This window comes from Podarcis cretensis (assembly GCF_951804945.1).
Source record: "Podarcis cretensis genome assembly, chromosome: 2".
NCBI lineage: Eukaryota > Metazoa > Chordata > Lepidosauria > Squamata > Lacertidae > Podarcis > Podarcis cretensis.
Genome location: NC_137171.1, coordinates 73,037,719 through 73,065,383, shown reverse-complemented (window position 1 = coordinate 73,065,383; position 27,665 = coordinate 73,037,719). Strand labels below are relative to the sequence as shown.

Sequence of the window (27,665 nt, the reverse complement as noted above, 5' to 3'; positions counted from 1 at the left end):
GATGCAGAAGAAGCAAAGGTTTTAAGCTTTTAGTTGAACTGTGGAGCGTTCAGCCCAGTGGAAGCTTCAACAGCATTGATTGTGTGGACCATGGAGGACTCTTACTGGAGCACATTCCACACCGGCAGAAGAAGAGCAAGAGTGAGAGACTTTAACAACTACCCACCTCCAGATTCCCATCCAGGGGGCTTCTCTCTCCACCACAGCCCTGTGAGTGACAGCAGAAGTGAGTCAGCTGGGGTGAGTGTCCAAACCCCTCCATTCCTGTTCTCTACAAGGAAGAGCCAGCAGGCACCCCAGGATGCTCTGATGAGGTGCATCTCCAGAAGGGACCATTCAGATCTGAGGGCTTTGCCAGAGGTAATACTCCCAACAGGTTGCCGCTGAAAGAGTGATGTCAAAGGGGATTGTCCCTTTAGGTCTTCCCTTAGGGCTGCTCACTGAGCATGGTATGGCAGTTAGCATATTCATTGGGAATGCTTACATTTTCTCTGATTAAGATAGGCATTCGGCCTTTGTCTGGACTGAGCCCATCCAATGATGGCGGCTGATATTTTAGTCAATCACATGTACCACCAGAAGTTTACCCAGTAAGAGTTGCTTATATTCCCTATTGGTAATATCATTAATATCTTCCACTACGGTGAGAATAAGGTTCCATTGTTCCTTTGTGGTTACTCTGATTAATTCTGTAGCTCTCCATAACTTTTTTTTATCCTCACTTGGCATTATGCTATATCCCTTAGAAGGTTTTTTTTTTAAGTTAAGCCATTAATTTAGATTAAATTCTGGTGTGCAGTTAATTCTGTGTCCTCTTATGAGCTGTCACTATCCTGCTGCCAAGTGTGGAGTGTTAATTAATTATTGCTAATTGCTACTACGCTGTGGAGATGGTGATTAGAGCTCAGATGTGCCTGGCAGAGGTAGATGTTTGTGGACCAGGGTTAGATATAGGGGAGCTGGGAGCTCTGGGGGGAGAGCAGTGAGATCTGCTAGGTTTCCATTAGTTAGACAAATTCAAGAATTCGTGTGGTGTTTTGTTTTTGTTTGTTTTTTAGTTCTCTATTAAGGCGTTTACTTCCAGGGAGTTCAGTCAGCCTTCCAATGATCTTTCATTTGTTTCTTTTAAAATACCAGGTCAGGCCAAAATAATATAGATACCATCCATGCTAGGATAGGGGTGAATTGATAGGGGCATCCTGGTATTATGTAAGCTTGGTTTGATGAGGCAGTGGGTCCTATTGGTCCAAATTGCTTCTAGCTGGGTATTGGAGCAACATAAGGTTGCTGGATGGGGAGCAATGTTTGCTGTGGTCCATAAGGATTCTATCTCCCTTTCCTGTACTGGTTGTGGCCCATCCCACTACATGCCTGTTGATTTCTCTCTGTCCATTTTGACCGATGAAGTAATATTGGTTGAAATAATTGCATGAGGGTTTAATTCATCAGGGCAAGACGATGATAAGATCATTGTTGGAAAAGCATTCTCCCTTATATTGGGGAATTACAAATTAATCTCAGAGTTGTGATTCCTGGCAAAGTAGGTCTAGCAGACGGTAGAAAACCAGCTTGGCTTGGCTCGTTTTGGTTGAAACTGGCTGTTTCAGACTGACTTCAGGATGTGTTGTGGATGGAGACTGACTCAATTGCCTGGTAGAAGACTCATACCAGGAGCAAGACAGGAAACAATGGCCCTGTTAATTCTCCTAGATCTCTCAGCAGCTGTTGAAAGCAATGGCCATGGTATCAGTCAGGACCATCTGCCAAGGGTTAACTGGACGAACTAGTTTGCAGTGGTTTTGTTCCTACTTCATAGCATGGTTTCAGGGAGTGATTACTGCACTTCCCTATGGGAATTTTCCTACATGGTCCTGCAGGTTTATTTTCTTCTCCCATCCTTGTTAAGTTCTTTGTGAAACTCCTGGTTGAGGTTGTTCTAGGAACAATAGGCCTGGTGATCTATGAAGGATAGTTCAATTCTAAATAAGAATACACTCTCCCTTAAGAAGCAGGCTATTGAGGAGGCCTGACTCATTTAGCAAGGCTTTATTTTATTTTATTTATTTATTTTGCAATAGAAAGGCCAGGCATGATGCTTACTAATTTATTTTAAATATATATATATATATATATATATAGAAATCTCTATCTTGAAATTCCATCTTCTACACAACTATTAAAGGTGTTCTGTTGCATCTCATCACTGAAAATCATCCAGCCAGTAGAAAAATAAAATACAATTTAACAAACTGGTATACAAGTTATTGCTTTCCTTGAAGACTGGTAAATTGGCTGTTTCTTCAGCAACTGTGCCATTCCAGCTGAGCACCCCTCACAGCTGCTCTTTTCTGCTGTTTAGACTACCTTTGCTGAGAATATTTTTGAGTCTTCCCTTTTTCTCTCACCCCCACTCCAAACATTCCTAAGAAAAGGAAGACTACAATGCAAAATTTTCTCCAAATATTCACCATCATTCTTTTTCTTTTCTTTTTTGCGGTGGCTGTCATCTAAACACAAACTGCCCCAGAATAACAGTCGATCTGTGGTGTTGTAGAGAACGCAAATCGGTGGCAAGGTGGCCAACACATTTGTGGCTGCATTCATTTCTAGCAACATCAGAAAAAGAACTGGCTGGGAGGGGTGGAGAAACTGTACCTGCCACTGTGAATGGTGGCATTCTCCATTCTAGAGAAATAAATGGAGGATTTCTCCTCTCACACTGGGAAAAATCAGTGAAATGATCTTCCCAATTTCTCTGTTCAGAAATAGGCTGGAGACTTTCATCTGGACACAGCTTTAACTTAATCTAGCATATGCCCTGTTTGCACATCTAGTTCTTTGTTTTAATAAAGCCATTTAAGCTGAATGCCTGTTAAGCAGATGAGAGAGAGTACTGGACATATCACAAACTGACAGGCAGGTAGAAAGACAAATTCAAGCCATCAGCCAATAGAGCTGGAAATTCACCATTGGAAGAGCACATATGCTGCTCTGTGCTTGCTATGGTTGCATCTGTTTGCTCCTATGAAATCTGGAGGATGTGTTCTATGTTTGGACTAGGGAGGGATGGCTATTGCAGTGCTTTGAGACCACTGTCAGCTAGAAGGCAGCTGCTGCACTCTTGACAATGCATTGCATTTTACCTCTATCTGATGGGTAAGTCTTTGGTTGGACTGTCTTCATAAAGGACCCTGGTTTGGCCATGTTGATGCCTGAAAGATAATTTTTCTTACAAAATATTGTTTTGGTAATTCTCTTTCCGTATGAGCAGAGCATGTGGTTTATTTTTGTTGTTAATATCGTAATAAGAGAGAGATGTCCATATAACCTACCAAACATACATATATATATGTATATGTATAAATATGAGGATATATATGTGTGTATATGTGTATATGTAACTGTACAGCCCTAAAGCAATACATATACAATCTATCAAACATATTTAATTTCAATTATATGATTTTTAAATATATATATAAATATATATATATAGACAATAAAATATCAAAATCCTCCAAATGTTGGCACCATATTGGCTATAACTTTGTATGATGCTAGTTACCAAAGAATCTTCTCTCCTTTCTCTCTTGTTAAAACTAGTCAGTTGTTTTGCCTCTTTTGTTTATTCCTGTCTATTTTCTCCCTCTCTCTCTCTCTCTCTCTCTCTCTCTTTCTCTCTTTCTCTCTTTCTCTCTTTCTCTCTTTCTCTCTCTCCCCTTACTCCTCTCTTTCTCTTTTTCTTTTTCTCTTTTTCTACCTTCTGTCACATTCTGAGACTGAAGCCTTCTTCTTCCCTCATTTCAAACCCCTGCCGGATAACGTTACCTTTCTGTTGCAGATTTTGAATACCTGCTGCCAAACAGCTTTGAGTCCGAGGGACATGTATTCATTGCTCCAAGGTAGCTTTGCGTGTGAGCTTGCTGAGGTGTCCATTCAACCACTCTCCCCTCAACACTGATCCTGGGACTGACTCAGCCCCCTTTCCCATCCCCACTTCCCTCCCTGCCACACCTTTTAAATATTCTACTTCATCACTCCCACCCTTCTGAGCTGACACCTCCTCATTGTGCCAAAGTCTTGGTCATTTTCCTTTCCTTCTTTTTTGTGTCTGTCGTCTGCCTGTGTGCCACTCTGAGACTACAGCTGCCACCTGCACCTTGTTGAGACGCCACTGTGGTTGGCAGCGCAGTGGTCCCACCTTCTGTTCACTCACCTACATAAGAAGAGTATATATGTATGCCTGCGTATGAGATATTATGTGCACATACATATATAGGTATAGTTTCTGAAAATACTCACAAAATAATAAGTCAGTCCTATTTGGATCATGTTGAGATCATGCCATCATGTTAGTTAAATCTGAAATACATTTTTATATCTAATACACAGTGTTTGTCTAAGCCAAAAGCCCTCTTTGGAAGGCAGGAGTATCATGTGCAATGCCATCTAGATTTCCCACTGAATGATTTCAGCCAATATTTTCCGCCCCAAATCGTTGTTTGCTCCAAATATCCCATTATTTGATTTAGTTGACTAGGTGCACCTATCACACAGCATTTGTTTGACCCATGATTTATTGACCAAATGATTTTTAACACAAGACTGGTGTTTTGCCAGTTTTTTTCTAAGAAAGAAATTATAGGTCTGGGTCACTTTTGTTTATGTTTTTGGATTTCACAAATACCAAAATTTAAAAATACCTAATGATAAACAACACCACAATAGCATGAATCACTCACTCACTGCACTATTTTTATTAGTGAAAATACTTCCAAGCTTTCATAAAGACACTGTGTTGTTCAGAAAGCATTTTCAAAATGTACATGATTCAATATTGCTAAAGACCTTTGTGAGGCCATATTAATACAGTAGGAATGATAAAATAGTCTACTGCTATATGTAAAAAAATCACGAAGCCACTTTCATAAGCCTGCCTTAGTCATGAAGCTCACTGAGCGACTTTGGGTTCTCTTTCAGCCTAACATACCTGACAGAGTTGTTCTGAGGGTAAAATTGGAAGGTCAAATAACGATGGCTGCTGCCATGAGCTATCAAAGCAAGCCAAGATAGAAATGCCATAGGGAGACAGAGAAGGGGGTTTATTGGCAAACGTCAGCCAAAATCCAATAAACTGATGTTACATTTGGCATCTGGGTAGTGAAATGGTGAAATCCTATTAGTCCCTCCTATCTTTAATATGGTATTTTTAAAAATGGAAGAGAATTTCTGTACATCACATGGGTTTGGTAACCCTCCACAAATTCAGCTTTGTACAGAAAAGAATAATACTGAAGAGGGTGTGTTGATTTCTAACTTTTATTTATACAACTATTAGATTTACTATTCTAAGATGCTTCTCTTATACAAAGCATAATCAGTGAGAACATAATAGCGTAAGAGGTGAACAGATGTTGGACTCCAACTCCCATCAGCCCCTGCCAACATGGTCAGTGGTCAGGGCTGATGGGAGCTGTAGTCTAACAACTTCTGGGAACTCACAAGTTCCCCATCTCTGTGCTGTGAGCAGCAGTCCATCACTAGCATCCATACTATAATTGAAGAGCTTTACATAGTCGGCATCCAAATCAGTGTTCAAAGTCACACTAATGTGAAATGTATACATGAATCTAATGTTGTTGTTTTTTAGGAAATTTACAATTTTGTTAGACTTTTTCTATAAATAGAAACCAGAAAACTGCAAACAAATTCTTCGGAAAATATTCGTTACAACACAATGTCTAATCAGGTCTCTTGCTACATCGGAACAAACAGACTCCTGTTCCGTCAAGTCATAATACAGAAGGTCACATGATAGCACTTGAGTTTCAGCTGCACCATCTGTTAGCCCTTTAACACCAATAATACCAAACAGCATACTAATGAGACTGTATGATATCTCATCAATACTAATATGGCCAATAGTCCATGGTAATTTTCAGAAACCATATATCACTAATGATCTATTTGTGGGCGTGCAAGCACATATATCTGTACACATTTGTGTAGATATATTGGTGGATGCAGTGTTGTGTACTTCTAGGTCTTTGAGAAACAAAATTATGTGGACAGCCAAGATGATTTTATACTCAACGTAGGAGGACTTGCAATATATTGATGGAAAGTCAGGAAATTAGCAGAGTAAAATAGCTTTGCCTCTCAGCTGCCTCTCCTAAAATGTGATTACAGACATTTACAGGTGAGGCCTGACTCTTATTCAATCTCTTCTTACAAGTATATTTTAAGTGCTATTTGAATTCATTTTCCAGAATCTGGCAGGTAGGAAGTATAAACAGTTGGCTTGAAACATTTGAGTGCAAAAAAATGTGCCTGTTCAATACAAAGGCCTGTCCATAAAAACATACGGGGTGTATAAGTGGAGTGCACTGTATTGCTGTACATCTACTGCTGTTTTTCTCAGCCCTCATTAGAGAAATGCAGCAAGAATTTGGCTCAACTACAGTGTATTAATGAGATTGAAGTAAGTAACAGAAGCAACATGCACTGATGAACCTAGCACCTCCAGTGATTCACAATGTGAGTGCAACGCAACAGGTAATTGCCCAGTCACTATGATGGATATATAGCTTCCTTGGTTTGACCAGTTAATGACTTCAATTACACAACATCTGATACTTGTTGAGGAATTGATTGTGTGGTCTCCAGAACACTGAAGCACAATTACTTCAGGGTTTAGGCTTTCTGTGAAAGCCAAACTTAACAAGATATGCACGCTGATTACCTCCTTGGGAGCAGTATGATACAGCAGGGAATAAAGTGGATTTGCTCTTGCTTTGCGAGTTAGAGGCTCTTCCATTTGCCCTGTCTATTCAGCATAGAATCATAGAATCTTAGAGCTGGAAGAGATCCTAGGGTCATCTTGTCCAACCCCCACAATGCAGGAATCTCAGCTAAAGCAGCCATGACAGGTGGCCATTCAACCTCTAATTAAAAACCTCCAAGGAAGGAGAGTCCACCACCTCTCATGGGAGTCTGTTGCACTGCCAAGCAGCTCTTACTGTCAGAAAGTTTTTCTGAATGTTTGGTCGGAATCTCCTTGCTTGTAACTTGAAGCCATTGGTTTGAGTTGTACCCCCCAGTCCCGAGTATCATCCTGATTTCCTTGAACACAGCTGGTGTGTAGGTTATAAATGGTGTTTGCTCTTGATTCAGCATTCATCCTGACTTGCTTGCGTAGAGGTTACACATCTTTCTGTCAATCAAAAATTATCCCACACTTTCTAATGCATTTTTCTGCAGGGGCAGTGCATCCCATTTCACTGCTTGAGACATAACTGGATGTGCTGCCCAGTCCTGCCCCCACCTCCACCATCAGAAAAGTGGCACCAATTTCTGGTGAGATCTTCCAAGATTTAGATGCCAAGTCATCGCCAGTGCCAGAGGCGACGGGGCACCCATAGATGCACTGCCTCGTGGGCTTCTGCCACTTTGTGGTTGGGCCAAGCCTGTGTCTGTGTCATTTTTGTGACTAAATCCCTCCTGCAAAATAGTGGCAGTCTGGAGGTGACCTAGAAACATGGCCCTCACCCACTGGGTAAGCCTTCTTATTAGGTTTATTTTAAGACCTATTTAGCATTACATGAGTTAAGGTGAAGATGGCCTGACTGTTCCCATTGCCTTCTCTGTGTTGGACAAGAGAAGAGGGTCTACAGCAGAAAGCCAGCTGTATTTGTGTAGGCTTCCTGGTATGGAACTTTTCCTGGTATGGAACTTTTCCTCCAATGATGGGAGGGTGGCAGGGCCAGCAAGGGGGAGGCAAAAGGAAGAGCTGGGGTCAACTAGCATGTCCACACTCTCCCCTCACTGCATGAGCCCCTTAATGCCTGAATATTCATTCAGCAGTTTTCTCAAAAGCCCCGTATGTAGGGGATTTTTTCTCCCAGTGTTGTCAGCTGTGAGAAACCCTTAAGGCCTCTGGAGCTACCATAAACTGTGATTGGCAAACTCAGTAAATTCTCTTTTTTTTCTAGCATCAGAAAATGCAATGGTGTGCTGTCATGAGCCCTCTAAATGAATGTCCGCCTTTACTTTTTACTCCTGAGAGGCAGTGAGGAATGAGGCCAGGCACACTCTCACTCTCGCCATCCTTAGCCATTAGCTACTGGCAATGCAAAGCCAGCAAGTGAAAAATGTTCACAAGAACTTCACAGCTGCAGCTCTTGGAAAGCTTCCAGAGACAGAAGTGTACTGGCATAATGCCAAATACAGAGCTGTTATTTGCAGCAGGATCTCTGTAATAAATAATTCTCCGTCTTTTATATACTTGCAGGCATGCAAACACACACTCTGGGGAGGCAATCCTGATAGACAACAACCCATTAGAAGTGTGGGGTCTGTAAGAGCACGAATTATCACTTGGGCAGGGTTGTTTTTTAAGAGAGAGAGGATACAAGTCTGTACTGAAAATACATGCCCTTCTACAGTCTAGAGTTAGCCCCTATCAATCTATATGAAGGATGTGCTTTCCTACCCAAAGCATGGCTGCCCACCTTGTTCTCTTTTTGCTGTGGGTGAAGGGTGGTTCTCTGTTACTGTCCAGAGAACGTCTGTGCACTATGGAATATTGATTTGTTCCACAAATGAAACAGATCCTCAGGGTTTTCTCTCATGCATTCCTTCTCCACTCACTACTATCATGTCCCCCCATTTCCTTGAAGTGCGAAGCTTCATGGGAGAAGCAGCTTTCAAATTCAGTAACATTCAAAAGTGAAGCCAAATGGCACACCAGAAATTCTGTCCAGGTGAGTATCGTTATTCCTCTCTTGCAAAAGGACGATAACAAAGGGAGTCCCATGTGCAAAGTTACAGTTCAATTCATGCAAGAAACTGAGCCATCTTGCCTCAAAGCTCATTGCCTGCTAAGCACAGCCCTTCATACTCCAGTCACCAAGTGCTTAATCTGCCGCTTTCCCCCTTTGCATTATGGTCCTGCTCACTTTACCGGTGCTCCTGGGTGCACAGTTGAATCAGAAGGCATTTCCTATGTGTTTGCATGTCTGTGTATACATCAACACATGGTGAATGCAATTTGGACAGTTGTTGCTGCTAGTCTGTCTGCCTACTGGATTACAGTGTGCTCCACTTATATTCTTCCTGCTTTGTTCAATAAGCCTGAGAAGAGATGAGGAGAAAGGACACTTTCTAAAGGAAACACAGAGTTCCCAGTCCCATGTCTGCGTCATATGACTCGTGCAAGGTTGAGGTGCATATCTGCATATAAAAAGTAGTGGTGGGCTTGATCCTTCCCAACAACTACTCTTGCCTGCCTCCTAAGACCACTGAAAGGAGAGAGATTTGGCGACTGGGTAGGTGTGGTGGATAGAGGGAGCAGATGAAGGAGTAAACATCTCCTCTTCCTTTTGATTCTCTTTTGTAAATGCCCAGCGCTCGCATTATTATTAGCTGCTAACACATGTTTGGGAAAACTCGGATGTGCCGTGCTAACTTGTAGTTCTTTCCATCCTCAGTCCATTGCTCTTTAGGGTTAGAGTCAGAAATAATTATTTGCAGAAAAGTATGTGGTGAAACAGTTAAAGCCAATGTAGGAAGCAGTAAATGTACTGTAGGGAAAGCATACAAAGAAGGAACCTCAGAATGATTGTTCAAAATGAGCAAAGCAAGTTGATTGGCTGGACTAGTCTCAATGAAAAAGATTTAGGCCTGCATAAAGTGGCACATTATATAAGTGACTTGCGCTGTGTATACATCTTTCATTTGTAGACAGCCATGGCTCATCCTTGTATCTTTCTATTTTGTTTATTTGGGGATGCACTTGCTTCTTAGGGAGAACCTAACACAAGCGAGTTAAGGATAGGGATGGGAGATATTCAATTCAGTTCACATTTAAAGGCAAACCTACCTAATTTTGCAGTGCAGTTCTCCAGCCAAGTAATGTGTACAAAAAGGTATGTATTAGAGAAAAAGTGTGTCCATAAATACATATAATAGTGAAAATATCACAAAATGCATTATATTCTGGGAAACTGCTTTGCAAAAATGTAGGCAAAATTGCATACAAAAATGTATATGTATTAGAAATGTGCACTAAAATGCTGATAAATTTTCATTGGAACTTGGGGGGGGGGAATCTCAAACAGATGTGGAAATGTGGAGACCCAAACTCAAGATTTGAAAAATAAGAAACTGAAATTGACACATTCACCCATCTCTAGTCAGAGTTACTTTCATTTAGGAGGCAGGAGTATTATTCTCAAATACATAAAAAGTCATGCTTCTTTGACTACAGTGTTGTATCATTCATAATGCCTGTATCCCAGAAACCTAAATTGCATTAGCTTGTAATGGAAGCCAGTATGGTATGAATACAATCAGACATCATTATCCAGTATTGTGGCTTCACAGGGAGCTATGTGCTTTACAGCCAGAGGGCTTCATCTTCCATCTAGGCTCTTATGCAGCCCTTGACCTTAAAAAGGTTGCCCACCACTGCTCTAGAGAGACCTGCTACTACTGGAAGTCCTACTAGGATTAATATAGGCATTAGTTATATCATCTTTGAATCCTAAGTTTCCCACTGTGGGATCTCATTACATACATGAAGGAGTCATATTTATTTAGCTGTGCTTAAAAAGAGACCAAAGAAACCAGAGTTAAATAAAGCTGTGACCAAATGTAGATAAAATGATGGATAAGAAGAAAACCTATTGCTAGAACTGCACAGGTGAAACTACAGTCCCCCATACCTGTTTTCCAAAGCTGTATATAAATCTATAACCATCCTGATTAGCAAAGTTTCCATTTTTGTAGAACAGTACTTGTTTATAAACAGAAGTTTTTTTTTTTCTTACGAGAGCTGTAAAGCTCTGTAAAGCTTCTGCAGAGGCCATATTGAAAATCAGAATAAAGGACAGTTCTGGAACTTCACAAAAATAGATGAGCTTGAAGGAAAGAAGGCCTTCTTTTGCCACAGTCTTTCTAAACCTAAAGGGGTTCAAGCAAGTATCATGGTTAATTAAGCTACCTTCCCTACAGCAACCTTCTCCAACCTGATACCCTCCAAAGGTTTTAGACTACAACTCCCAACAGCCCCAGCCAGCATGGAGGGCACCGAGTTGGGGAATTAAAGGAGTTTAATTAAACAACTGAATTCTTAGAATAGCAGCGCAATTGCTACACAAATCCAGAAGAGAAGCAGTCACAGTATTCATAGTGTTCTTCTTGTTTCAGATGGTGATGGGTGGCATCAGTCAATAACAGGAATGAGTGAATGCCACAGATTTTTATACGGTCATTAAATTCCCCAGACTTCCCACTATTCCTCCATAGATCAGCCCCACATTATTTAATAGTCTTCTAATATTCTTGAGAGGCACTATAATAGCAGTGTGGGAAACCCAAATACCACCTTTATTGAGCACAGTGCCATCTAATTTATCTGTAAGCCACCTGGGGGGAAAGGCAGGAGATAAATAATGATTACAATCTGTATCCACTTATGTTCCAAATTGAGCCCAAGTCATACAGAACAGCATATGAGTATCTTCTATATGAAGATCTGTTTTTAAGGTATTTTGGGTTTTTACACATATCCTTTTCCACACTTACTTCCTCCTCCTCACATTCCCACGTTTAAATGCATTTGTACAAATAGATTTCAAGTGCACACAAGTAGTGATGTCTCACACAGCCTTGCTCATGGACAGGACAAATATCTTTACAGGAATCCCCCACCACTCCTATCTCAAACATGTATGCAGACAGTATTGAGAGTGTTCTCTTAGGCACAACAGCAACATGACTGGGTAACAGCCTCACCTACGTTGCACACAAAGTCATGATTATAGCAGTTCTGAGAGGAAGAAAACTGACAGTAACTTTTTCATCCTTCCAAACGACAAATCTTTTCATCATAATCCCAGAGAATATTGCAAAGACCTCAGCCAGTCGGATAACAACACTGAATTCCTGGAAAACTTTATCGCCCTCATGGAAAAGGTGACGCCTGACTCCAAGCAATGTAAGTATCCCAGGGCCTGCAGTGGAGACTCAGCCCTCTCTCAAGAAACACTCAGCACTGTTTGGGTGAGAGAACCAAGGAAAAACCCAGAAGCAAAAGTGTGCTTCTGCTTTAAAAGATATGCATTTAAATGTTGTTGTTTTTTAAAAAATGGAGCAAAGTTTATGTTTTCCCAAAAAATAAAAATTATTTGGATCAAGAGTGGGGGGACATTTGGCCCTCCAGATGTTGCTGAACCACAACTCCCATCAGCCCTAGCAAGAATGGCCAATGTCCAGGGAACATGGGAGCAGTAATTCAGCAACACCTGGAGGGGCAAAGTTTTCCCACACCTGATTTAGATAGTGTGCACCCTATGAAGAAAGAATTGGGGTGGGTTACTATTCTCTGGGGAAGATTGTAGTATCAGTTATCTAGTGTCATGAAAGAAGGATGCAAATGATGAATGAAACCCCTAAGTTCACAATGAAATACTGGGCATATCCACTTGGAAGCAAACTCCATTGAATTCTATGGGGCTTATTCCCAGGAAAGGGTGTCTCGGATTGCAAGCACAGTCACTGAGTAATGCAGTTTGTCAAGCATAAATGTGACCATCAGCAGGTACTCTAGTTGTGATCTGGTTTGGACCAGGTCATATTCCATATAAGGCTGTTGCTCTCTGATTCTAATGTTAGTAGTACACATTTCACAAAAGTACCTCATGTATAAAACCGGTCTGTTCCTGAGACAAATCTCCAACCAAGGCAGACAAATCAATTTCCAGGGATAGCATAAAAACAGTGAGATTGCATTGCAAGAAAACAGCCTGCTATTAAACATCAGTTAAATTTTCTAGTGATAACGCAATTCAGCACTGAAAATAAGGTAAGAAGCCTATGGACTATCACTCCCCTCTGTGTATGAATTATTATTTTTTTAAGTCTATCACCTAAAGTATCCTTAGTTTGGTGACAACAACCTCTAGAAGTCCCCTTCCAATCCTGCCTATAACTGAAATGCCACTTTTAAGCTTTTGTTTCATTGCTGCACTCAGCGTGACTGAGAAATTGAAGCAGTCTCAAAGTCCATGCCCACATGGCAGAGAACTATGTGGCTTAGCTGGCAGACGTCTGTGGCAATCGCATGAAACAAAAGAGGGCCAGGAAAGGCTCAGAGTCTTTTCCCACAGGGCAATGCACGTAGGAAACAACTGGGAAGGAAATGTGCCCCGCATAGTAGCAGCGCTAAGAGATGCTCTAGGATGGGGTGGAGGATGGGAAAACTGTTGCCCACAAATGTTGTTGGACTTCCCCCATCAGCCTCAGCAATGCTCAAGGATTATGGGAGCTGTAATCTGAAGGACCCGCAGGTTCTCCATCATACATGACCTAGACTCTCTCTGCCAGTGGTGCCCACCTCTATTAAGTCAAGTAAAAGGGGACATAGACCTACCATGTGGTGGCAGCAGTAATGTGGAGAATTATGCCAGAGGCTGCCTGTCCTACCAGGACAACTTAGGTAAGAGAGTTCTAACTTGAGAGACATCAGCAGAGCTGGAGAAGCCAAGGTGCAACAGGTTACCAGCAGAGTTGGTAGGTCTTCCAGGATTGAGAGGAGAGTCATTGACAACATTGCAAAACTAGCATAACACTAGAAAGTACTGGGATGCACTAGTAGAGCTGGTCATGTACTCTAAGGTTTATTACTTTTGTGAACATATATAACTTAATATACATAGCCAACTAATCAAGTTATAAGGATCACACAGCAACCTCAGAAGCTTATCAGCTAAAGGCAACCTCTGCAGGGCATTCTAACCAGTGAGCATTGAAAGGGTCCACTGCACACCTTGCAGTATCCTTGTTTTCCGATGCAGTTTAAGTTGCTGCTGAAACAAGTGAAAAGGTGGCTATGCAAGGAGAGAGGGAAAAGGCAAGCAAGAGTAGAAGGCAAAGAGGATTCTTCACCATCATACTTTAAAATGGAGTGGAGCCCTCCTCAGGGGATATTCAATAAGCAAGACTCTGGATTGGAAACATTTCTCTCTTTCTCTTTCAAGGTGATAACTTCCTCCTTCACAACCTCATCCTGGACACAGGAATCACCCAACAGCTGGCGGAAAGAGTGTGGAAGGACCAAGACCTTAACACGTAAATACAATTTCATTTCAATGCTCTTTCAGACACTGGGAGCATTTTGGTGCCCCAACAAGAGTATTTTGCAGCTGGGAAGAAAGCAGTGTTCACCCTGAAACTCTCTTCTGAGAGGCTAGCAGGCCTATACAATTGGTCAGTTCTGGAGAAGGGATAAAAGGAAACCCAACTAATATATAACTCTACACGATACAGACCTAGTCATCTTAGATTTTTGAAAATAGGATTAGCTTTAAGAACAAGCTTAACGTGGATTTAAGTCTTCCTATGTTAAAAGGGCTAGGTGAGGTTTTAAGCGGAAGGTTTTAAGGCTCAGCTGAAAGTTTCAGCTTTCCATTCAGTATAAAACCAGTGAAAACTAGTTTAGTTTATCAAAGCTAGAGGGTAAATTTAAAACCAGTTAAAGTTGAAGACAAGTTAAAATTTTATTCAAGCTAAACTGCAAGTCACAACTTAAACTACATGGTAACTTGACCATTTAGAAGTTCTTTCAGTTCAGTATAAAATCTGATAAAAGTTTTTCATTTTCAAAAGTTTGTCCACTCCCATTCCCAGGGGGCAATATAACCTAAATGCACACACACCCTTTTATTATTTATTAATTTTCTATACCGCCCTTCATCTGGAGATCTCAGGGAGGTTCACAACATAAACATACAATATGATTGGTGCTTTTTTCTGGGGGTACTCAAGGGTATGGACACTTTTTTTTTCAAATGTTAAAATATAACAACTTCATGGTGAGTTGTAAAAATGCACTGAAGATAATACAAAATGAAAACAAAGGGCGGAAAACACAAACCATACCTACCACAGTTATAATGATCAACACATAGGCTAAAGGTGCAGGGCAAAGACAAATTGATGAGAAGCAGAACTTTGGTATATTGCTTGAGGTTGTAACCTTCTATCTCTGCCTTTCTATAGGTATAGCCTCTTAGCTGTGTTTGTTGCCACAGATGGTGGTATCACACGCGTCTTCCCTAACAAGTAAGTGACAAGTGTTGTATTATCTGTAGCTGAAGAGAATGTGTTTAGCATTTAGTGGCCCCAATCTACCATAATCTAGAGTTAGTAATGATTAAGGATACACTCCTAACCACATCTACTCAGAAGTAAGTCCTGTTGACTGAAGTGGAGCTTACTCCCAGGTAACTACAGTTACATTGCAGCCCAAGTCCCAGTGAAACTAATGCAACAGTTTAATTACTTCCTTAAGGGTGCAAATGTTCATGCACTGTCATGTCTATACGAAAAATGTTTTACGCATTTTTATCCGTGTCAAGCTACATTGAAATAAACATATTTTATATGTATTTTATGTACATTTTATTGCACTTGTCCTCTTAAGCATTTCTAACATCCGAATTGATTTGATTTTTATTTGATTGATTATACAGTATTTCTATGTCATTTTTAATTCAACTGAATCCAAGGCAGCCTTCAAACAATAATAGAACATCACAAATACAGCATAAATCATACCGAATAATTAACAAATTTCCAATGAAACAGATATAATCTATAAAACACTTTTAACACATCAAGAAACTAAAAAAAGCTAAACATAACAATTAAAGCAAAAGTCATAGGATTAACAAATCAATACAGCACTTATAATCCATAAAACACTATTAACAACATTAACAAAATAGCAACTAAAAGATAAACTAAGCGCTGTGAAGTTCATGCACGCAGACACTCCACACCTTCTGTTCATCTTATTAAAATACACAATCGCATAATGCCCATGGCAGCAACTCCCTTCTGAAGGTTCCTTGGGCTGGAGGTGAAGCCACACAGGTGAAACCAGCCCCCCCCCCCCCATGGCAAACAGAGTCTCTCTCGCCTCATAGTTCTTCCTCTGGAAACAGCTCCCTTATGAAGGCTCCTTGGGCTGGAGGGTGGGACAAGGCAGATGGGAAAAGCCATAACTGTTGGCATTGTTTGTTGTTGTTTAGTCGTTTAGTCGTGTCCGACTCTTCGTGACCCCATGGACCAGAGAACGCCAGGCACTCCTGTCCTCCACTGCCCCCCGCAGCTTGGTCAGACTCATGCTGGTAACCTCGAAAACACTATCCAACCATCTCGTCCTCTGTCGCCCCCTTCTCCTTGTGCCCTCCATCTTTCCCAACATCAGGGTCTTCTCCAGGGAGTCTTCTCTTCTCATGAGGTGGCCAAAGTACTGGAGCCTCAGCTTCACAATCTGTCCTTCCAGTGAGCACTCAGGGCTGATTTCCTTCAGAATGGAGAGGTTTGATCTTATTGCAGTCCATGGGACTCTCAAGAGTCTCCTCCAGCACCATAATTCAAAAGCATCAATTCTTCGGCGATCAGTCTTCTTTATGGTCCAGCTCTCACTTCCATACATCACTACTGGGAAAACCATAGCTTTAACTATACAGACCTTTGTTGGCAAGGTGATGTCTCTACTTCTCAAGATGCTGTCTAGGCCTGTCATTGCCCTTCTCCCAAGAAGCAGGCGTCTTTTAATTTTGTGGCTGCTGTCACCATCTGCAGTGATCATGGAGCCCAAGAAAGTAAAATCTCTCACTGCCTCCATTTCTTCCCCTTCTATTTGCCAGGAGGTGATGGGACCAGTAGCCATGATCTTCGTTTTTTTGATGTTGAGCTTCAGACCATATTTTGCACTCTCCTCTTTCACCCTCAATAAAAGGTTCTTTAATTCCTCCTCACTTTCTGCCATCAAGGTGGTGTCATCTGCATATCTGAGGTTGTTGATATTTCTTCCGGCAATCTTAATTCCGGCTAGGGATTCATCCAGCCCAGCCTTTCGCATGATGAATTCTGCATATAAGTTAAATAAGCAGGGAGACAAAATGCAGCCTTGTCGTACTCCTTTCCCAATTTTGAACCAGTCAGTTGTTCCATATCCAGTTCTAACTGTAGCTTCTTGTCCCACATAGAGATTTCTCAGGAGACAGATGAGGTGATCAGGCACTCCCATTTCTTTAAGAACTTGCCATAGTTTGCCATGGTCGACACAGTCAAAGGCTTTTGCATAGTCAATGAAGCAGAAGTAAATGTCTTTCTGGAACTCTCTAGCTTTCTCCATAATCCAGCGCATGTTTGCAATTTGGTCTCTGGTTCCTCTGCCTCTTCTAAATCCAGCTTGCACTTCTGGGAGTTCTCGGTCCACATACTGCTTGAGCCTTCCTTGTAGAATTTTAAGCATAACCTTGCTAGCGTGAGAAATTAGTGCAATTGTGCGATAGTTGGAGCATTCTTTGGCACTGCCCTTCTTTGGGATTGGGATGTAGACTGATCTTCTCCAATCTTCTGGCCACTGCTGAGTTTTCCAAACTTGCTGGCATATTGAGTGTAGCACCTTAACAGCATCATCTTTTAAAATTTTAAATAGTTCAGCTGGAATACCATCACTTCCACTGGCCTTGTTATTTGCAGTGCTTTCTAAGGCCCATTTGACTTCACTCTCCAGGATGTCTGGCTCAAGGTCAGCAACCACACTACCTGGGGTATATGAGACATCCGTTTCTTTCTGGTATAATTCCTCTGTGTATTCTTGCCACCTCTTCTTGATGTCTTCTGCTTCTGTTAGGTCCTTTCCACTTTTGTCCTTTATTATGGAAATCTTTGTACGAAATGTTCCTTTCATATCTCCAATTTTCTTGAACAGATCTCTGGTTCTTCCCATTCTATTGCTTTCCTCTATTTCTTTGCATTGCTTGTTTAAGAAGGTCTTCTTGTCTCTCCTTGCTATTCTTTGGAAATCTGCATTCAATTTCCTGTATGTTTCACGATCTCCCTTGCATTTTGCTTGCCTTCTCTCCCCCGCTATTTGTAAGGCCTCATTGGACAGCCACTTTGCTTTCTTGCATTTCCTTTTCATTGGGATGGTTTTCGTTGCTGCCTCCTGTATAATGTTACGAGCCTCCATCCATAGTTCTTCAGGCACTCTATCCACCAAATCTAAATCCTTAAACCTGTTCCTCACTTCCACTGTGTATTCATAAGGGATTTGACTTAGATTGTATCTTACCGGCCCAGTGGTTTTTCCTACTTTCTTCAGTTTAAGCTTGAATTTTGCTATAAGAAGCTGATGATCTGAGCCACAGTCAGCTCCAGGTCTTGTTTTTGCTGACTGTATAGAGCTTCTCCATCTTTGGCTGCAGAGAATATAATCAATCTGATTTCGATGCTGCCCATCTGGTGATGTCCATGTGTAGAGTCGTCTCTTGTGTTGTTGGAAAAGCGTGTTTGTGATGACCAGCTTGTTCTCTTGACAGAACTCTATTAGCCTTTGCCCTGCTTCGTTTTGATCTCCAAGGCCAAACTTGCCAGTTGTTCCTTTTATCTCTTGACTCCCTACTTTAGCATTCCAATCCCCTATAATGAGAAGAACATCCTTCTTTGGTGTCACTTCTATAAGGTGTTGTAAGTCTTCATAGAATTGGTCAATTTCAGTTTCTTCAGCACCAGTAGTTGGTGCATAAACTTGGATTACTGTGATGTTAAAAGGTCTGCCTTGGATTTAATGGATTTAATGTTAAAAGGTCTGCCTTGGATTACTGTGATGTTAAAAGGTCTGCCTTGGATTTAATTTAAAGTAATGTGGTACCATTAGTATTCTGTCTACCTCAACAGTAATTTTTGGAAACCTAACAATGCCAACCATGCCAATCCAAGGTTGGCATTGTTAGGTTTCCAAAAATTACTGTTGAGGTAGACAGAATACTAATGGTACCACATTACTTTGGGTGTCCAGCAAATGCATTCCTTGATATGTTCTTTTAAGGTGTTGAATGACCTTCTTTTTAGCACAAGGAGCAAAAGGTAATGTCAAAGTGTACCCACTAACAACTTTGCAGCCTGTGTCACTGAAGGACACTTCTGGTTAATAAGACCCTCACAACACTTTTCCTGACGACAAAATAGATTTGTATTCCCAACTACCTCCTTCAGGGGGAAATTATTAGTGGTAATTTACTGGGTTCAGGTGCCCTTGATGCTCAAAGGAATATAGGCTGCCAACTATTAAGTTTTAATCATCGCTGTGATTCTGTGACCCTTGTGGTTTTAGAGGTTTCTGAAAGCGTGTAATTATCTTTAAAGGCTGACAGTAGACAATGAATTGTGCCCGCGTAACTTTTGATTCACTAAACCAAATGCAGCTTGAAAGGGGCCTGGTAGACTTCCTGGTCCTCTGTTTGCCTGGGGCTGCAAAAAGGGTGGGTTTGCCAAGAACTTGTCTCTGTGCAAAATGAAAACTGTACCACAGCCACAGTAAATAGCTGGTAGTCTTAATAAAAGAACATTTATGGCTCAATACCATCCTATATTTCAGAGGTGAAATATATTATTTGTTTACATATGGTGATCCATCTCCACAATTCTGTTTATACGTATGTATAATGAACATTTGGAGTTTCTCAACTATCACCTCCCTGTCTCTAAGACTGGTTGTGAAAGTATAAATGTTCATAGTACATATTATTGATGGGTTTAAAAAAAAGGTCAATATTTTATTTGCGGCTATATGGAAAATGAAATCTCTGCCAAAAGCTTGTGACATTCTGTGGGGCTGGTTGATTTCATTAAAGAGCTGCTGAAGACTGGGAAGAAGACCGGGAGCCCTTCAACGCCAGTTTCTATCGAAGAAGCCTGGATAACAAAGGCCACATCTTTAAGACCCCTTACAGGGATTGTAAGTATGCCCTACAGTGCTCCAAGTGGGTGGGACTGGTTTGCCCTGCCCTCAGCTTTGATAGCCTTTCTAAGCATGGAACCACAGGAATTGGCACCAGACATCTGGCTACAGGGTGTGAGGCAATAAATTCTGCTTAAAGGCCTACTACAAGGACAGTAATAGTAATATGTAGTATTTACATAGTCTTGATCAAGCCACGGTTCCTGAAGCTCTGTAATAAATGGCAGGCAAAGAACCCCATCATGCCTCCACGTCCATAATTTATAGCTTCTGATCTTAGTTTTCTTGCACCATAAGGGACCTGCCACTTTGCATTCACAAACTCCACTAAGGACAAGGGGTAATGTAATAAAGCGGTTCACTGCTTGCTGCATATGCTGTGGCTACCCTTTCATATTATATGCAGTGGGTAATTGCTTAAGCAGAAAAGTGTTCTCGTCATAGATTACTAATTAGAATGTTAATAAAATAAAAAAAGTAAGGCACAGCCTTTCATTTTGTCACCACAAGGAAGAAGGGAGAGGGCACTGGCAGGAAGTCAGCCCTGCATGGAACCATAAAGCATTGCCACCCAAGCCAGAGAGTGCTTTGCAACAGTTATGCTGCCTGTGCCATCCACAGACTGGCAGGTCCTTTTTCTTCTTCTTCCCCCTATAGTCAACTACCGAGGGCTGGAACTGGAAAACAACACAGTTGGGATCCTTGTCAGCACAGCAGTTGAGCTCAACTTTGGAGAGAGGCACCTGAAACCAGCAGGTAAGAATGATGGGGCGTTTGCCTGTATCTTTGTCTCTGGAATGTCTCTCCTGTCTTCAGGCCTTCTGGTCTACATCATTTGCAGCTGTGAAGCCTTCCACAGCCTCTCTGGCAGTCTACATAAATACCAGCTCATTGTCTTCAGTCAGGCTGCAAAAACATTTGATTTTTTGGGGGGCTATTGTGTTGACAAACCCCTCCACTGGGCTGAAGGCTCATGTGGCCTTTGTGTAATCCTTCATGCTGTCACGTTAGCAGCTAAGTAGTTTTTGTTTCTCAGTTCTGAACGAAGCTGGTTTTAGGAAGAATGCATCAAAATGCCGTACATAATAAGAAACAACAGGACGCCTGAGTTAGATTCACACCATTCATTTAAAGCACATAAAAAGGTAAAGGTAAAGGTACCCCTGCCCGTACGGGCCAGTCTTGACAGACTCTGGGGTTGTGCGCCCATCTCACTTAAGAGGCCAGGGGCCAGCGCTGTCCGGAGACACTTCCGGGTCACGTGGCCAGCGTGACATCGCTGCTCTGGCCAGAGCCAGAGCCAGAGCCGCACACGGAAACGCCGTTTACCTTCCCGCTGGTAAGCGGTCCCTATTTATCTACTTGCACCCGGAGGTGCTTTCGAACTGCTAGGTTGGCAGGCGCTGGGACCGAGCAGCGGGAGCGCACCCCGCTGCAGGGATTCGAACTGCCGACCTTTCGATCGGCAAGCCCTAGGCACTGAGGCTTTAACCCACAGCGCCACCTGCGTCCCCTTTAAAGCACATAACTTCCGCCAAATAATCCTGGGAACTGTAGCTCTGTGGGAGGTAAACTACAGTTCCTATTATTCTTTAGGGGGAGCCATGGGCTTTAAATGTGTGGTGTCTATGCAGCCCAGGTTTTTAGACAAAAAAAGATGATGACATTTTTCTAACCTGAATATCTTTTTTGTTTTTCCCTTTCCAGTGGTTGGAGTGAAACTTGACCTGGAAGCATGGGCGGAAAAATTTAAAGTCCTTGCAAGTAACCGAACAGAAAGGGATCAGCTGGGGACACGAAGAGTAGGTGGTGAAAAATATGCTCCTGGAAAAGGATCTGGGATTTTGCATTTTGTAGATAACATGGTTGGAGCTGAGGAGCACTTGCAAGTCCACTTTGCATCCCCAGTGCTGTCCTAACACTGCAGCAGAGCGGTCACCCTTGCCACTGACATGCCAGGTTCCCTCTGGCAACAATGAATGAACCCCCAGAGGCAGTGCTTTTTTTTCATTTTGACTCAAGAAAATCACCATTTTATAGTTCAAATCAGGAAAAATAAATACAGTAAATGGACAAAAGTACAAAGATTCACAAAATGTTTAGTGGTATGAATACCCCTGCATCCCCCCCCCAAAAAAAGCACTGCCCAGAGGTTATATATCTACCGTATTTTTCGCCCTATAGGACGCACAGTCCCATAAGGCACACCTTGTTTTTTGGGGGGGAAATAAAGGGGGGGAAATTATTATTTTTTTCCCAGGTGCGGGGCTGGGGCAGGGGAGGCTCGAGCTTCCCCCGCCCCAGCCCCCAAACAGGCAGCTCTCTGCAAGCCGTGGGAGCCCAGGGCTGGCTCCCGCTGCTTGCGGAGAGGTCCGCGAAGCCTGGACGCGCTGAGCTCAGCGCGGGCAGGCTTCGGCATGCAGGCAACTCTCCGCAAGCAGCAGGAGCGCTCCCGCTGCTTGCGGAGAGGTCCGCGAAGCCTGGACGCGGTGAGCTCAGTGCGTGCAGGCTTCTGCATGCAGGCAATTCTCCGCAAGCAACGGGAGCGCTCCCGCTGCTTGCAGAGAGGTCCGCGAAGCATGCAGAGCGAGAGGGGTGGGTGCGCACCGACCCCTCTCGCTCTCCAGGCTTCAGCGAAAGCCTGCAATCGCCCCATACGACGCACACACATTTCCCCTTCGTTTTTGGAGGGGGGAAAGTGCGTCCTATAGGGCAAAAAATACAGTATATCTATATCTATCTATATCTATATCATCTATGTATCTATCTTACTGTTCCTGAAAGAGGTGGTTTATCATCCTACTTCATAACACTTCTTTGCCCCTCCAGTTCATTTTGAGGATCCTGAATGCTTAAAACATTAAAATGCTAAAATTAGAGACACTTTAATATATCTGGGGGAGATATTCCATAAAGAAGGGCCCACCAATAAAACAAAGACATTTCTGGTAACTACCAGCCTAGTTTCTAAAAGGTGAGGCTCCCAAAACTGGGGTCTCAGAGGAAGTTAAGGAACAGCAAGGTTCATATGAGAAACGGCAGTCTGTCAGATCTACTGACCTCAAGTCATCTAGAGCTTTGTAGGACAAAGACAAGACAGCACACTGAATTGTGCCTGAAAACAAGTGAAGACCACCAAGGTATAGTCCAAGCAGTGAATCCCGTTGCCAGTCCATGTTAGTGTTTTTTCTGCTGCTGCTGCTTCTTGCTGGCACGTTTCACTTCTATTCCTTAGAATGATTTTCAAACCACTTTTAAGACAACTTTTTTACTAGTTACATTTTCTCCCAGTATGGATCTCGACGTGAACAATCCATGCACTGTTATTACTGTTCTCAGCAGGAGTGGCTTCAATCCTGCAAAACTGGTCTGGCACCCTTCTTCCCCGCCCTCCTCCCCTGCCCTGTCTTTAACCTTGGGTGGACAGAAGCAGATCTGTGAGAATTGATTATTACACTCCATTTTACTCCGACTGGAAAGTCATCATAATTCCCCACATACAGCACACTGTAGCAATCTAAACATTACCAGAGCATATATAAATGTTGCCAAAGCTGTCTCTGTTCTCATTTCCTTACAATTCCCTTCTACCTGTAGAACCTGTTCCTCTTGTGATTAGGAAGGGTGTGGATGTGTGATTTAAGTAAGTCAGTTTTGAGATGTGTTTAGAACTCTCTTGGTGTCATTGCCTTTCTTCTTTCATTTCCAGTGTGACCCCTCCACAGGCTGCGAGATGGACTGTGAGGCTAATTACAAGGTAAACATGGAGGAAACAAATGGAAAATAACTGGGCCTTTTTGCTGATTGTTACATAGCGACTCTAACTGCTTATTGTAGTGTATCCTTAGCTGCTTCCTAAACCAGAAAACTGTCAGAAATCCTGATGTGGGGTGAAGCAGTTGCCTTGGGCGGCATAAGCCAAAGAGTCAACACCCTCATGGGCACCACCTCCAGTGGATAAATCATGCCATCAATGGCATCAGTTTGACAAGATCTTGCCTCGGGCGGCAAAACAAGAGGTGCTGCCCTGTGCATGTGTGTGTGTATACACATAAACATACCAAGCTTTGTTTCCACTACCTTTATTCCCTTGCTCTTAGACTACTCTGATCCTTAAAACACATGCGAGCACCATAAATGTTTATAGAATGACAAGGAATGCTCAGTTAAAGTTGCCTTTGCTCATTATGGAGACAATCAGGCATGTAGGCTAATGTCTAAACCAGAATTTAGAAGCCACTGCAAAACACAAAGTATTGTTCAATCTTTCAGGACCTCCTTTGTGTTCTCATCGATGATGGGGGTTTTCTGGTACTTTCCAACCAGGAGGATTACTGGTTCCAGGTAAGCTGTGCTTTTTCTATAGCAGAGGTAGAGAACCTCCAGTCCACAGGCCAAATTAGGCCCAACAAGGGTAACGATTTAGCTCATCGTTTCCCCCAAATCACACCTACCGTATTTTTCGCCCTATAGGACGCACTTTTTCCCCTCCAAAAATGAAGGGGAAATGTGTGTGCGTCCTATGGGGCGAATGCAGGCTTTCGCTGAGGCCTGGAGAGCGAGGGGGGTCGGTGCACACCGACCCCTCTCGCTCTCCAGGCTTCAGGAAGCTATCCGCAAGTCTTGCAAGCCCGGCGGGAGGTCCCGCCGGCTCGCAAGGCTTGCGGGCAGCAACCTGCAGCCCAAAAGCTCGGGGGACAGCGGGGAGGTGCAGCGCCGCCACCCCGCTATTCCTCGACCTAGTCTGGAGGCTGGCGGGGGGGGAGCAAGCTTGCTCCTCCCCCCCGCCAGCCCCACAAGCTTGCGGGATAGCGGGGAGGCGGAGCGCCGCCACCCCGCTATTTCCCGACCTGATCTGGAGGCTGGCGGGGGGGGGGGTGGGAGAAGCAAGCTTGCTTCTCCCCCCCCCCCCGCCAGCCCCACAAGTTCGGGGGACAGCGGGGCAAGCCGCCACCCCGCTATTCCCCGACCTGATCTGGAGGCTGGCGGGGGGGCGGAGAAGCAAGCTTGCTTCTTCCCCCCCCCGCCAGCCCCACAAGTTTGGGGGATAGCGGGGAGGCGGAGCGCCGCCACCCCGCTATTTCCCGACCTGATCTGGAGGCTGGCGGGGGGGTGGGAGAAGCAAGCTTGCTTCTCCCCCCCCCCGCCAGCCCCACAAGTTCGGGGGACAGCGGGGCAAGCCGCCACCCCGCTATTCCCCGACCTGATCTGGAGGCTGGCAGGGGGGGAGAAGCAAGCTTGCTTCTCCCCCCCCCGCCAGCCCCACAAGCTAGGGGGACAGCGGGGCAAGCCGCTGCCCCACGGAGGCTAGAGAGGCTGTCCCTGAAGGCAGAAGAGGGAGATGGAGCGCTCCGTCTCCCTCTTCTAGCTTGGGGATGGCTACACAAACCTGGGGGGGAAATAAAAAATTTTCCCTTGATTTCCGCCCCAAAAAACTAGGTGCTTCCTATGGGCCGTTGCGTCCTATAGGGCGAAAAGTACGGTACTTGTCACACACCCAATGTCATATGCAACGTAAGGTGTGGGGCAGATAGAAATGTATATATGAACAATGTAGAGCTTGGCAAGCAGGGCTTGTTGTCAGCCCCAGCCCCTAGGTAAAGGAATGCTTGCTAACAAGCCCACTGAGATCAGCTACACTACAGAATTCCTGGCTGTGGGTACCATAGGGCAGCCAATCCCTGGGATTTGCTATAAGCACTGATCAGCCCATATTCCTTTGTATCACTAGCTTGAATGCAAGTGGCTCAAACCAAACCCACAAAGGGGAGTAATTACTTTGGGTCATCTAACATCATTATGATATCAGACAATTGATACATGGAGGACCCCAGTTGCCAACATGCATGTTCAGAAGCTTCCTAAATGTTTAGCAGAGTTTATACATTGCTCCCATTTCAATTGGGCTGCTGGCATTACTGCTAATGCTCACAAGTATTTTTGCAGCACCCAACCAATGTCATAGGCATTATCGAAATGCCAGCCTATACTTTAATCCAGATTTCAATGGCTAATAGCCACAATGGCTATGTTCTACCTCCATTTTTTAAAAAAGAAAGGAAGGAAGAAACCAAATAGAAGTAGGCATTGTCCTTCCCAAAGAAAGCATAAATTTCCATTTCCCCCATTGTCAAGCATGATGACTTGGTATAAACACATACACACATAGATACAGGGTGGAAAAGACAGTGGAGAGATGAATGATTAAGAGGAAGGACAAAAATCCACACGGCTGAGATGCATTCCATCAAGCTCTGCCCACTGGTTTGGACAGCAATACTAACAAATATAGTGACGGGGGGGGGGAGAGGAATGCATGGAAGCTGAAGCACCCAACTTGCACACAGAAAAATCTGATCATTACCCATCTGCAATAAAAGGTCCCTGTCTGGAAGCACCCATGGTTGTAAAATGCATAATCGGCTTGATACAGCTTAAACGAATTATTTCATCCTTTTTTTCCCTTTTCCAGGTAGGGAAGTTCTTCAGTGAGGTTGACGCTCACTTGATGTCTGCTCTCTACAACAACTCGTTCTTCACACGGAAAGAATCCTACGACTTCCAGTCAGTCTGCGCTCCAGAACCTCCGAGCAATACGGGAGGCGCTCCACGTGGGGTGTACGTGGTGAGTGGGGGCTCCCATGCCGTGAAGAATTACCTGAAGGTTTCAGCATTGTGCATACAAGTGGGGATTTCCTTTACAGGTGGAATTATGTAAACACAGTAACCACAGTATACTTAAGGCAAAGAGAAGAATTGTCACCTGTATCAATGCAATGTTTAGGAAGGATGAGGATTGTTGAATTTTTAAATTAGGTGAACATTACTGTTTGTGATACATTGGTGTATAAACAAGAATTTTGTTTGAGTACGGAAATATGGCTGATACCAGGAATTCCAAAGAGATTTTGCAGGCCACTGCTAAGGAAACAAAACAGGGCTGAAATTTGGGAGGTTTTTAAATATATACACAAAAATTGTGGCATACATTGTAATTGGTGGTGGCTTGAATATTCTCCATACGTGGTGGGTGAACTGGAGAGTGAGTAGCTTTTGCATATTAGAGCCATCACATCAAGTGGTCTTTCAAGCAACTTCCCACAAGGTGGCTCAAAGGTAAGAAATGGCCTTGGTCTGTCAGCAATGCAGAGGGTGGAGAATCCAAACAATGTCTACCTGCTTTCTAGCAACACTTCTTTTTCCCATACATTTTGTACAGTTGCATCTGAGTGCAGATGGAGTTCAGTTTTAAATTGGTAATTCATCACTATTTCTTCTCGTAAAGTCATTTCATATTCTTCTATTCATGGACCACAAGAGAGGTCTGGTAGTTTACTAACCACAATGAGTCACTGAGATGTTTCCAAGCTCCTGATCTTTGTCTAGTACTAGTAAAATCAGTGCTAGGTATATCAAAAATTGTATTATGAGAAAAGTGATGCCAGTCAAGGCCATCTAATCACAAATATTGCATGCCTGGGTGTGCTTGCAGTGCTCATGAGTAGGGTTGCTCTGGCTCTTTGTGAACCTTGTCTTCTCATGAACCAATGGGTCCCTCTGTAGAATTATTTGTGTATTCTCTATCAGTGGCAAAGCACCGTTAGATGCAGATAAACGTGGTCAAAAGATTGGGTTTTTCAAAACATTACAGAATCCTGCCTCTGGGCTTCATGTTTGATCCTTAGCATATGAATAGCTGCTACAGCACATTGAGCTTGAGCTAACAGTGGTATTTTTCTGTTAACAACCACATTTCCCTTATCCCTTTATGTCTAGCCAACAATGGCAGATTTCCTGAACCTGGCCTGGTGGACTTCAGCAGCTGCATGGTAAGCCTTTCTTT

At 43.1% G+C, this 27,665-nt stretch overlaps 1 protein-coding gene and 1 long non-coding RNA gene across 5 annotated transcripts in view; one reads left to right on the top strand and one right to left on the bottom strand.

The window, feature by feature from the left end:
* Positions 1-27,665, bottom strand: part of LOC307209422 — a 55,429-nt gene that overhangs the window by 10,009 nt on the left and 17,755 nt on the right. The gene's annotated exons all lie outside the window — the stretch shown is intronic.
* Positions 1-27,665, top strand: part of CACNA2D2 (calcium voltage-gated channel auxiliary subunit alpha2delta 2) — a 544,797-nt gene that overhangs the window by 502,609 nt on the left and 14,523 nt on the right. For all 4 annotated transcript variants that reach the window (XM_079964404.1, XM_079964403.1, XM_079964402.1 and 1 more), the window contains 11 exons: positions 3,842-3,902; positions 11,901-11,998; positions 14,040-14,130; positions 15,061-15,123; positions 19,716-19,819; positions 20,480-20,578; positions 21,530-21,624; positions 23,532-23,579; positions 24,095-24,166; positions 26,295-26,447; positions 27,599-27,651. In XM_079964404.1, coding sequence (XP_079820530.1) covers positions 3,842-3,902; positions 11,901-11,998; positions 14,040-14,130; positions 15,061-15,123; positions 19,716-19,819; positions 20,480-20,578; positions 21,530-21,624; positions 23,532-23,579; positions 24,095-24,166; positions 26,295-26,447; positions 27,599-27,651 — 937 coding nt within the window. The remainder of the gene's footprint in view (positions 1-3,841; positions 3,903-11,900; positions 11,999-14,039; positions 14,131-15,060; positions 15,124-19,715; positions 19,820-20,479; positions 20,579-21,529; positions 21,625-23,531; positions 23,580-24,094; positions 24,167-26,294; positions 26,448-27,598; positions 27,652-27,665) is intronic.